Below are 12,924 nucleotides of genomic sequence, written 5' to 3'. Positions count from 1 at the left end.
AATCCAAGCCCTTCTTACTCTGTGGTGCAGCAAGAGCTCCCTCTAATCTCCCTGAGCTCAGCTCTGGGCCCATCTTTTCACTTCCAAAAGCCTATCAAGTTCCTATGCTGGGTCAAATGGCATCTTAATATGAATGTTATCCACTCTCCTTTGAGGGCAACTATAGTTTTAAATAGAATTTTTCCCCCAAATTACGATACTTTTAAAAGATTGTGAAGTTCTGAAAGTATTCTTTTCCCTCAACTACTGTCTCTCACCCCTTCCCTCCTACCCCTTCTTTTGGTAGCTGGGAATACAAGGTTAAGACCAGGCATCTGCTGGCTGGGTCCCCTTTGTGTGGACAAGGGTAGTTCCTCTTAGCTCCCTGCTTTTCCATCCCTGTCAATTAGAGGGTTGTTTACTGCTCTTTTCTCTCAGTGCCAAAGATGCCAGTTATACTCACAGGGAGGGCCTAGATACAGAGAGTGAATCGACCAAGACATGGGTTAAAGATGGATTCCTAGGGACCAGAGACATATCACAATTGGGTGAGCAAGGTGGCCCTCATGGGTTTCCACAAGTTGGGGATGTTTGTCTAACCTATTACTGACATTAGCCAATAGGGAAGGAAATCAGGTGACAACATGAAGAGTTGAATATTACAAGATGCTGAGATCTCACAAGAAGACAGATGGGGACCTTCCATGACAAACACCTCTTGGGTTATGGGTGGAAGCTGCAGGAGCAAGCCAAGTTCTCCAGTCTCTCCTGACAACAGGCCCCCAGCCCTGGCAGGAAGGTGGCTGATACAGGGAGGGGATGATGGACTATGGGAAGAGGGGATTTCTTCTTCGTATAGACCCTTATTCATTTTTATCTTAGAACCAATCCTTGCCCTAGATCCCAGCACCCAGGTGGCCATTGTGGCATCAACATCATTTCGTATTATACTGCCAGGCAGGCAGGTCTTGGTTACCTTTCAGGTTTACCCCAGGATGCCTAACGGCCACTAGCTGCTGAAGAAGGGCCCTGGCACCAGTAACATTAGGACCTACGGAGGACACTTCTAAGGGAGGGGTGGGCATGGCGGGTGCGTGTGGATCTTCCACGTGGCTGCTCCAGGCCATAAGTCCTCATGACTAGCCCCCCATGATGGAGACAAGCACCAAAAACTGTCCCTGGCATTAGGCACTCAGAAGAAATGATGATGTCCCTATTGGGTCCACAATCCAGTGGAAAAAGACTCAGACACCAAAACAAAAAAACCAAACTCGTTGCTGTCAATTCTGACTCATACCGACCCTATAGAACAGAGTAGAACTGCCCCATACAGTTTCCAAGGAGCACTTGGTGGATTCAAACTGCCGACCTTCTGGTTAGCAGCCATAGCTCTTAACCACTACACCACCAGGGTTATAAGCCACTGCAAAATGTGCCAAGAGCTCCATCTAGGGATACAGAGGAGGGGGAGCACTGGTGGGTTTCTGGCTGTTGGAATGGGTGTAGCTGTTGGGGATAAAGGTACTGTTTAGTTTCAGTTTTGAAAGATGAGTTGAGCTTTGCAGGGGAGAGGGCATTCCAGGCAGAAGGAACAGCACGTGCAAAGACAAAAATGTGTTTTACAAGTAGTCTTCCATGGCTGCACAAGGCAACAGTCTGGCCTTGGAGGCTGTGGCCAGCCTAGCAGACTTTGAGCACTAGGGGCTCTGACTCCATCTGAAGACAGTGGGGCATGGCTAATGGGGATGACGTTTGGGCTTGGGTTTCACCAGAGGTGGCAGTCAGGAAGGACTGTGCCCTGCATCCTGCCCTCACTCTGTCTGTTCACATAGGGTAGGGGCCGAACTGTCCTGTTTGTCACTGTTGCATGGCCTAGAATCTCATAAACTCAAAAGAAAATCTTACACAGTGAAGGTGGTCAGGATGGTGCAGGCAGCCTGAGAAAGGCAGTCTTCCTTACAGACACCTGCTCCAGGGTCCTGCACCTGGGAGTGCGTGTGTGTGGGGGGGGGGGGGCCCAAGTCCACAGTGGGTGCTCAGTCTGTCTGCCAACAGAATGAGCTGCTGGCAGGACTATGCCTTCACACCAATCAGGGGCAGGAGCACCTTTCTGCTGGCGTCACTTGGCTCTTTGGCAGTGCCACCTTAGCTTCTGCAGGCTGCTCAGTTCCCACAGGGTGGCAACAGTGGGGTGGAACAGGAACAGGAGTCATTTTTGGGGCGGACTACTAGACCACACCCTGTGTTCCCCAGCTCACCTGCCACGCCTCCCTGGGCCCTTCTTTGAACTCCTGGCTCTACAGTCTGTGGGCAATGGTGAAGTCTAATTAGAGGCCAGGGTACCGAGGGTCCTAAGTCCTCTTAGGGAAAACGGAAAAAACTCTTTCACCAGACCAGAATTTGATTGGATTAAAAAAAGTGTATTGGATTTCCAATACTAAATAAAAACATGAAACTGTATTTAAAAAGCCATAGAGTTTACAGCATCAACTACAGAAAAGCCCGAACAAGTGTGTACGGAACCAGTCCCCAGCAGCCCCCCAGGCACCCCTCCAGCAGGCAACAAGGCAACAGACACATTTGTTCCAAATCCTCCTGAAGGAAGCTGCTGAGTAGCAGCTCAACTAGGACATGACAAGACGCACAATGGTTTAGTTTCAAAAATTACAGGAAAAATGTAAGAAAATGTATTAAATTGTGAAAAGGTGCAATACAGAATAGCTTTCCTTTTTCTTAGTTTTAAAAAACCCCCCACCTTTGAACAGTTATTTTATTTAAAAATAGGTCCCTCCCCCACCCCACCCCAATTCTGTGGCAGTATCCAGGTACCAAGGCCCTGAGGTAACAGAAGTATCAGGGTTCATGGGAGGGAACGCCCGAATACTGAGCATGTTTCTTTGGGCACAGGTAAGAGTTTCTGGGGACTGAGCCCTCCTGGTGTCCAGAGAGCTGAGCACTCTTTCAGGATCGGTTCAGTGCATGGGGGTTCGTGAATCCTGCCTGGCACCACCCTCTGTGACCAGTGAGCATGGCAGCAGGAGTCCAGCATTGCACTATTCGTTGCCCCCAAAACAATAAATATGAAGAGCTCATCTTCTAGAAATGCAAATGTGTGACAAAACCTAAAAAGGCAGATAACCAATGTACAAATGTGTGATAAAACCTAAAAAGGGAGATAACCAATGTACAAAGGAAGCAGCCCGCCAGCAGCGTGCGGGGGCCCTATGAGGCCTGGCAGTGCTCAGGGCCCTGGGGTGGGCTGCCTGGGAAGGGGTGGTCTTAGCAGCTGGCTCCTTCTTGGCTACAGAATCAAGGCCCTTACTGAGGTCACTGCCTTGCACACGGAGGCCCTCTCCACTCCTGGGAATCTGCTGGAAGTAGGGACAGATGACGGAGGGTCAGTCCTGTATTTTTTCACAATGTAGTCTTAATATTTAAAAACAAAACAAAAACCTCGGCTCCTATCTTTTAAAGAAAAAAAAAACCACAAGAACTATTTGCAAGGGAGTTCCATGAGTAATGCCTCAGGGAAAAAGGCTGTGTGTACGGTTGAGCCTCTCTGCAAACCTCAGAAACCACCTGCCACCTAGTCAGGGACTTTGCTGAGCTGCTGGGGTGCAGGGGGGCTCCACCACCCCCTCTGCCCTCTCCACTGTCTCCTGCCACTTGAAGAACAAGGTTCAGAAAGCCATGGAAGAGCCGTGCGGGTGCTGCAGCCCTGCCTTGCCCCATCCTCGCTATGAGCTTTTTCTGAAGGGGCTCTGAAACATGCAGTTGAGAGCTGGACTGGCTGAGGGCAGGCACAAGAGAGAAGTAAGGAGTTACACATGGCAAGTTCCTTCCTTAACCTCCAACTTCCCCAAAGGGGACCAAAGACAGCAGCAGAAAAGGGTCTCCATCCTTTGCTCTCTGCTCGCTCAGGAACTCCGATTGGGCTCAGTCTCTCGTTCTATTCAGCATCCTTCCTGTGAGCAGAAATACAGCACCCAGGGCCTCAGCATGGACGGCCTTGTCAGCATATGGCCCGAACATCAGGACAGCTAAATCTCTGAACCCACCTATTGCACAGGATTTTAAAACCAGGTCCCAATGACGCTCCAGTTGCAATGTAGTGACAGTAGATATGGACATGCCAGGAAAGAACAACAAAGACGCTTCCATTCTCTGCAGGCTTCTGGAAGAAAGTACAATGACCAAAACATTCACGGAACTTCAGCAGCCCCTCCATTTTCTGTCCCAACCCCCAACCCACCCCCACCCCAATACTGAAACTGCACAGAGAGCAACAAACAAGTCTTTCCAATGTTACATTTCATTCAGATCTGTAATCTCACAGTGATGAGGGGAGAAAATCAGGCCTTTAATAATTATAAAAAAATAATAAAAAAGCTTACAAACAGCAACGTGCCATTTCCTCCCCTGAAGTGATGGACTGACAGCTGGCAGAGGATGCAATGACTCAGAATTACAAATCAGAACAAAAATTTAAAACAAAACAAGCCAACCCTTGGAACAATCCACACTGTCAATGACTTTCCTCACAAAACTAAAACAAGTAGTCAACTGTCAACCACTTGTGGAGAACACCACGGACTTCCTTGGTTTTGGATAGTGTTTTTTTAAAAGGTAAAATAAAATAGGACACAAATAAAGTTGTACATAAATGCCAATGTCTACACTCCATAAAGGCGATGCAGTCGCAGCACGAAGACGCAGCCTGACCACAAAGTTAAATGTAGGTTGCACGTCTTGCCTCTTCCCTGGACGCAGAATTTTGGCCCATGGTGCCCAGTCCTGCAGGGTCTCAGCAGGCAAAGGGAGGCTGCCCCAACACAGGCTTCTTCCAGGCTGACCAGGAGAAGGCAGGTGGCCATGCCTGGAGCCAGCGCCAATGGAGCGCTGGCTCGTCTGCTCGCTCACTCTGTGTTCTCAAGTGCTGTCCTCTCGTACTCTGTACAATTCCTTGCTTTTCAAGGCTAAGTCCCAAGACTTCTAGACCCAGGCTTGGAGTCATGTCCTGGTGAGGGTCATCATGCTGTCGTGATGGCGTTTAGGTCCTTCATGAGTCCTTCCAGGTGGGCCATCTCTTTGGTCAGCTCATCTGGTTCAGAGCTCTATGGAAAAGAGAATACTGTTACTGGAATGGCACAAGGGGCCGTCCAAGAAGGAGAGCCCAGAGAGAGAGGTCAAAGTGTCAAGTGGTCAGTGTTGCAAGAATGGCCCTCTGAAACCCAGGCTGTGCCAGAAGAGTCAAATGGAGACACCAAGATGTGTCCGAGGTCACTAAATCCCGAGCCAGCAATTACTCATTTCTTCACATTGCAAAATGCCTTTCCCCAACACACATTCTCCAGGGTCACCTGTGACCTGTGACCTTGCCCCTGCTAGGTCTCTTTCACAGTCAACACTGCTGGTATACCCCCTGGATCCCTAGGCCCCAAGCATCCCCCTCCGGGTCGGGTGTCTGGAAACACAGAGTCAGAATGTATTTTTGAGAATTTGAGAGTGAAAGTTCAAGAGTGAGTGTCCGCTGAGATTTTTGTTCTGACAGCAACCTCTCAGGCCCTTCCCCTCAGATGAGGTTGGGAAGCAGGACTGAAGCGCGGAGGGACCAGAGGATAGCTCGGACCAAGAACAGAGGATCAGACAGATGGGAAAGAACTGAAAGGAAGGCAGCTGGAAGCAGGAGAAAAATTGCTGCTGTGCTCATTTGGAAAGCAAATCCAAGGAACACCAGAGCGCATATGAAAGAAAGCAGACCAAATCCTGAGCCCAGTTCCTGGCTCAGAGAAGACGTTCAACACACACGTGGGAAATGAGGGAGTGAACCTGCTTCATACTTCTAGGCAGTGAGGCCTGGGTCTGCTCAAGGAGCCGCCCTGGAACTTGTTCCCAGACACCTGGCTGGACTGACAGCCCTGTAGACTTACACTCTCAGAGTCTTCCAGCATCCTCGTGGTCTCCTGCACTTCAGGGGCACTGGGAACAACCACTGGCATAGGAGGCCGGCTCCTCCCTAAAGTCCCGATGGAGGCTGTCTTCACTGCGTGAATGTGATGGTTCAGAGCTGAGGAGGAAAGGGCACTGTCAGGTGTGTGGGCGAGCCTGACCACCCAGACCCGACAAACCACCTGAGGTCCAGATGCTGCTCTAGGTGAGAAGCCCACCCAGGCCCAGTTCCCAGATCCTGCTCCTCAAAAGGCACTGGGACAGGATGAAAGGAGGAAGACAGCAGAGCATTCAAGAGGCCAGAGAAAATATTCCATTTGGCTTTAGAAAGCTAACATCCTAGTCCAGGGCTTCTCAAAGCATGGTGGTCCATGGACCCCTTTCAGAATGTTTGCCAGGTCAAAACTCTTCATAGTAATACTAAGATATCATTTGCCTTCTTCACTGCATTGGCATCTGCACTGATGGTAAAAAGCAACAGTGGGTTAAAAAAAAAAAAAAAGCTTGGACCCAGACAGAGGCACCTGACTGTACTATAAAGTCACTCACTCACATGCTCTTACAGTTAGCAACAAAGCCAGTTTCACTTAAGATCATTCCTAATGAACCAATAAAATGGATTTATTTGATCAAGTCTCAAACCTCGAGTACACATCTTCTAAATATTCCATGTGAGGAAATGGAAAGTACGCACAAGGTACTTCTGGACTCCAGAAGGACAGTGGCACCTCAAGGACAGGCGTTCGTGGTAGTGCGAGCTGTTAGTTGAACTGTCGCTTTTATCCTGGAACGCCACTGTTACTTCACATAAACACTGACAGGCAAAGCAGTTATTCAGACTTGAGCATTTGACAAACATTTTCTAGAAAATGAATGAAGCAAGTCTGTTACTTCAAGGAAAACAGTCGGCAGAATTTATTGCCACTGATAAAGTTTTCAAGAGAAAAAAATACTTGTAACTGCCACCATGGGCTTGACAGCTTCCCAATAAAGACTCTGGTGGTATTAATGTGTTTTTAGATACTGTGTAATAAAATGTGTCAATATTTGGAGGATCTGTATAACTTACTGAATCAATATTTCCAAATGACTAATGTGGCATGTTTCAAAATCATGTATTCAAAGTGCAAGATGGAATAATGGATCTTAACACAGAGTGTGAATAGCTTGCTGATATGGTTTCAGATTCCATAATACAACCAACCTTTAAGAAGCTACCACCTGTTGAGTTTTGCTGTGGTATCAAAAAAGAGTATTCACAATTGTCACTCTCCTCACTGCATTTTTGTTTTGAAAAATATATAGTAAAACCTGCGAAAGCTGGAACCGTGTAAGGTGGAAACCTGTCAGAGAAGGAAAACTACTTTCCACTTGATAGAGAGCAACAGAAAAGTGGCACCCTGTCAAAGGTGGAAAACTTGTGAGACCAGGAAAAATAAGGCAGTCCATTGAGTTCTGGCTCTCACAGGTTTTCCTGTAGTTACTTTCACAAAGATACGCTATTTATGTTAACATATAAGTTTCTTACTATTTTTAAAGGAATTAAAGTATTTAAAAAATTTCTCAGTTTTAATTTGTAATATAGAAATACTGGTAGATATAACTCATGTGAACAAAAGCTCTTTTGTGTTCTCAACAGCTTTTAAGAATATAAAGGGGTCCTGAGACCAAAAAGTTTGTAAACCACTGACCTAGCCTGAAGTAAGCCACCCGAAGAGATTCTGGTAGAGAAGAGGAGGGGAAAGCATGCCTTCGAGGTCACAGACACCGCTTCGCTGAGCAGTATGAACTGGGACAAGTCACTTCCTCTATAGAGCTTATTTCTCTTTCATAAGGTTCCTTCTTGTTTCACCATCCCATGAGTCCAAGTTTTGCCCTCCCTCACCCCTTCTGGCAGTCTTATGGAGTTAGGCGATTCCAGGAGGCTGGGCAAACTAGATCTCTTGCCCATAACCATGCTACTGGATTTTACCACCAAGGTTTCTGTACATAAAACAATTCAGAAGGTCAGCCCTTGTTTTCCACCACATTATTCTCTGGTCCATATGCATTCCCAAAGGAGAGGAACACACATCCTCCCTGAGCGGGGTGCTGACACACTACTGTAACTACTGGGATATGCTTGGAGGGTACGTGCTGTGTTACTTGTCAGAGAGCTGACTTCTGCCCTGCGCCTGAGCCAGAGGGTTCCTCTCCCGGTGCTGCTGCCCTCACCTTGCTGGGACAGCAACGGTGTGCTTGGTAACGCCGGATCGTAGGTGGGAGGTCCCGGGGGCGGGATTGCTGGCACAGCAAAGCTCTTCAGTGGGTGGGAAGGGCGAACATGGGCTGTAGGAAGGCTCTGGCCTGAATCTTCCTCTTGAGAGCTGGCCAAGTAAGAGGAACTGGTAGCACCTTCAGGATCCTGGTGATCAGTACAGCATGTCTGAGACGAGGAGGCTGGCATGGTGTCAGTGCTTGGGGTATTTCGAACGGATTCTATAGCAGAAAAGTCTAAATGTTAGCATTTCTTTTATCATAAAACACATGCAAAGCCCAGGACTCTGGCTACTTCTGTAATGAACCCCCTAAACCAGCTCAATCAGTAATCAGTGCTAGTCCAAAAGAACACGGATTAGCATCACTGCCAAGGCTAAGAATGGCCTAATCTAAGAGTCCCGAACCATCCTTTCGTCAACCAGCTGTTCCAATCTTTTTATCCACAAAACCAAGTGGATATAATTTTACAAGTTTAAAGTTCTCCCTAGTATCCATTAGGGAGCCCATGTAAAGGTTCCTGGGACTATTGTTTATTAAGATAAAGTATAAAAGAAAATTAAAATTTCCATTCACTGATTAATAGTCTTAGGAGACAGACATTTCAGACAACCGTGACTGGTCACCAAGCCTGGCTGGATACTTGACAAGTGCCAGCTCTGCCCATGAGGCCTGGAAGTTACCGCAGGAAAGGTCTACGCCACAGGCTCTGCACGCCTTCTGGGGGCTGTGGACAGCCTCATCAGAGCAACAGCCGCAGAGCCAAGGCGACACCTGGACAACCAAATAGTCTAGACATCTGTTAGTCATATGAAGGCCATTTCGGTCCACAGAAAGAAATAGGGGTAGATTAGCCTGGGGAAGCAGAAGACTCAGAAGAACACGATTATCTCAAACTATGTGAAGAGGCAGCAGAGCTGCTCCTGAGGCAGAGTAGAAAAATCACTGGCTTTGGAGTCAGCTAGGCCTGGACTCTAATCTCGGCATACTAGCTGGGTAAATTCAGCGGCCGCTGAATTTCTGAGTCTTAGTTTCTTCATCTGTAAAACAGGGAGAACAGTACATAATTCACTGAGGAATAAAAGAGAATCCGGATGAAAACTGCTAGGCACAGTGCCTAAGTAACTGATAGGGTTCTTTACTTTTTAACGTTCTGAATGCTTTCTCTTAGCCAGGTACTGTGCTAAGAGCTTTACATGTATTATCTCATTTGATCCTCGCAGCTCAGAAGGCCACAGTTACAACTAGTGGGGCAGGAATCTGGATCCCTGTACTCTGACCCAAGCTCATACTTTTAACCACCCTATACTATACTGCCCTTTCCTGCCCAGTACTCACCCACCTCCCACCACTGACCCCGCAGGGGCAGGAGAGCACCAAGGCCCAGGGGGACCATATAAGGAAGGTCTTTCAAACAGCATGAGCTGTGCAGACCACCATTCCCACCCCTGAGGAGAGGCAGGGAGGACACCAGCTCAGGGTAAGAGGTGACCCACTGTCCTCCTCTGGCTCCTAAAGTCCTCAACTTTAAAAAGAAAATATCCCATTTTAAATAGTAATGCAGGAGCAGTGTGCAGAAATCCAGTGCTTTTCCCTGCCTTTGTTTCTGAGGTACATTTTATACCAGGACTTTATCAATGAATCTGCTCCCTTGGGCTCTGAGGAAAGAGACCATGCCAGTCATGAGTGCTGCTTCCTCAGCTTAAAGGTCTTGAGTCCTAGGGATGAGACTCACACACCCTCCCCAAGTGCCCAAAGCCTGGCTCTGTGACAATCCTACCAGACCCAGGTCACTTCACACCCTCTGAAGGGTGTAGTGAGGGTAACAGGTCTTATGCCTGCTGGAGCCAGCATCGTTACAGCTGGGGAGCTGCTGGCCTCTAATCTGTGGGATCCTGGGCCAGGTGGAAGTTGGTTAGGGAGGGTAGCAGGGAGTGAAGGGAGAAAAGTGGGCTCAAGTCCTGACCACGCCACACAGGCCTACCTTGGTTGCCGCACTGCCTTTAACTTGATGTCTACAGCTTCTGAGGGCCAAAGAGATGCTGGAAAGGGTGACAAACAGGGCTGCCTACATGAGTACAGCCCTGACCAGGGCCACCTTAAAGACACCAGTCCACTGTACTCTGTGAAAGATGCTCCCTGGAGTTGCTACAACATCAACGGCCTACTGAGAAAGTTATACTGCAGCTAAAATTTCTGTTTTGGTGGGGGGTCTACTTCCTGACCTACTTGCCTCCCAGTTACTTAAGCCCCACAGAAGTTCATACTGGCCAAGTGCATGGGGAGTGGAAAGTACTCTTCCCATGTCAAGTGGTGGCGACACAGTAAATGCCTTCGAGCAGGGATTGCTCTGGCCAGGTTACAGTCATGCCCCGTCCATACACGTGGGCCTGTGGTCCACACCCGGGCTCTAGAGACGCAGGGCTTGGGAAAACAGTGAGGACTCAGATCATTTCTAGATGCTTGCTCTATATTTCAAATCGCTCTTCAGTGAGTTTACCACTTTAGTTTTACTTTTCTTTTATCCTCTCTGGTCACTAAAGCAAGGAACCCTTTAGTAATACAAATCAATTACATTTAGTAATGGAAGCCATTACTGTTTTCCCTCTCCTCACTTTCTGCCTAAGCCCATACAGGAGGGAACTCTTACCAAACTAGACCCCTTCAAGGAGGGCTGGGCAGGAGCTGCCCTGCTCCTCTCCACCACCACCCACTCCCTTCCCATCCAGGAGGAAGGAGGAGGGGCTGACCTGACTGGGAAGAGCAGCCATCCACCAGGCAGGCCTACATCCTACTGGGTGGGGCTCCTCTGTTTTAAATGGAGAAACAGGGTCTGGGCTCAAAACCTGCTTTCTAAGATCAGGATTTGGGGGTGGGGGAGGGGGGTGCTGCTTCCTGGTCCTCTGTTCTTTGAGACTAGGTTTGTGCAGCAGATTCCATACGGCTGCCTGGAATAACTGGAGATCCTGAGGACTGTCTCCCTAAAAGCAGGTCCTCAAACCTGATCTGGAAGAAGACAGCAGGAAGGTCAATTTTTAGACATAGTGGCTAACTTTGGGAGTTACTAAAACCCAAACCCATTTCTGTTGAGTTGATTCCAACACATAGCGACCCCGTAGAACTGAGTAGAACCGCCCTGTGGAGTTTCTGAAGACTGGCTGGTGGACTTGAACTGCTGACCTTTAAGTTAGCAGCCGAACGCTTAACCTCCGGTGCCACCAGGGCTCCTGGGGGGTTATTAGACATCACTTAATAAACTCTGATCTTCATCTGATGTTTTGGGTTGGTTTATAACTGATCAAAACTTAAAGGAGAGAAGGACGCTACATTTATTGGCAACCCAAACTTCTAGCACCAAGTATGGGGTTGTTTTAAAATGGAACTCACATGCAATTCCTTTATTTCCCAGCACCACTAAAACTCAGTTCTGACAGTAACATTATAACAACTATTAATAGGCAGGTCTCAGATGATAAGAAAACAGTATTTTGTACATATGACAAGTTACTAGAGTTGTCCTCTGAAACTGAGGGGACAGAAATTATTTTTTAATTCAAGAAGAACAATATTTATTTCACTCGCTGTCCCCTCCCTTAATATTTTATAAACTGCTTTGATGGTGCTGCCTCTAATGGTTCCCAAACTGGGATACATTTGTTTGGCAATGCCATTGTATCATTCTTTAAGTACGCTGGACTGTTACGCTAATTTCCTATTTGGTTTTAGTGATGACCTACGCCTGTACATCCCTTCCTCATTTTAACAGGCTCCATTTTTTTTTTTTTTTATTAGACAACAGGCTCCATTAGACAAGCCCAGGTTCACAAAATGTCCAAGCTGAATGCGGCTGCTGGGTTACATGCTCCCCGCAACTGCCTCTTGGAGGTTGTTCTTACTTTGGTCCAATGGCAGAAGGGATTTTCACCTTACTGACCCTCCTATCATTCTGGTGACTGTGAGACAAATGCAACCTCTGGTGTCTGAAAAGCACCCCGAATGAGTTTTCCTCTCAGATTGGAGGATTAAAATAATGAACAAGCTCGAAAAAAAAAATGACTGTTTACAGCACAAGGGATGGGGATGTGTGTCGAGCCATCCCTACTATTTCTCAAACACCACCTTGTGCACTGAGCATTTGAACTTGTGGAGAAAAACAGGGTGAATTTTAGGGAGACAAATCTGAGTCAGTAACAGAAATGTTACAGTCAATAAGTAACACGGAGACAAATTCCAAATCCCTCTTCTAAGCCGGGCAAGCCCTTCCTCATTTCAGCTTGCCAGCTCTTTCAGAAGGCTTGCCATCTGGGCTTGGCCCTCATCTCTCACCTGTGGAATTGGCCCTGTCTGAAAGGGACATGGATGTGCCAAGGGGCCAGGGGCTGCCCGGGTGGTAGAGATGACTGCGAGCTGGAGAAGCGAGGCTGCTGGAGTGGAAATGATGGTGAGGGTTATCGAGGGAATGGATGGGATGGGCACTAATCACAGCTGTGAATGAACACAAGACAGAGAAATGCTTAACAAGCTGGCACAGACACACACGAATCACAGTTCAATAGCATCGTCACCCCTTCCCACCTCCCATGCCAACCCCTGCCTTGGCTTCTTGGTGGCAGCTAGCTGGATTTGGACAATTAGCCATGAATTTTCCATTTGTCTTTTTTTAAAAAAGCAACACATTCATATGTGAAATGTATGCATATAAATCTATTAATGTGACATATACATGTGTGTATGTGTACC

At 47.6% G+C, this 12,924-nt stretch overlaps 1 protein-coding gene across 8 annotated transcripts in view; it reads right to left on the bottom strand.

Moving 5' to 3' along the window:
• Nucleotides 1-4,236: 4,236 nt before the first annotated feature.
• The window catches only part of NEO1 (neogenin 1), a 219,602-nt gene continuing 210,914 nt past the window's right edge, over nt 4,237-12,924 (bottom strand). For 5 of the 8 annotated variants that reach the window (XM_049852788.1, XM_049852789.1, XM_049852790.1 and 2 more), the window contains 4 exons: nt 12,511-12,669; nt 8,143-8,406; nt 5,910-6,046; nt 4,238-5,093 (listed from right to left, as the gene is read on the bottom strand). In XM_049852788.1, the coding sequence (XP_049708745.1) occupies nt 5,010-5,093; nt 5,910-6,046; nt 8,143-8,406; nt 12,511-12,669 (644 nt within the window). In that variant the 3' untranslated portion in view covers nt 4,238-5,009. Of the gene's footprint in view, nt 5,094-5,909; nt 6,047-8,142; nt 8,407-12,510; nt 12,670-12,924 lie in introns of all 8 variants that reach the window. The other 3 variants (XM_049852794.1, XM_049852795.1, XM_049852791.1) reach the window with 2 other exon arrangements.

The sequence above is a fragment of the Elephas maximus genome, chromosome 13, assembly GCF_024166365.1.
Source record: "Elephas maximus indicus isolate mEleMax1 chromosome 13, mEleMax1 primary haplotype, whole genome shotgun sequence".
Classification (NCBI taxonomy): domain Eukaryota; kingdom Metazoa; phylum Chordata; class Mammalia; order Proboscidea; family Elephantidae; genus Elephas; species Elephas maximus.
The sequence above is the reverse complement of the archived record's forward strand: the minus strand, read 5'-3'. Positions and strand labels throughout refer to the sequence as shown.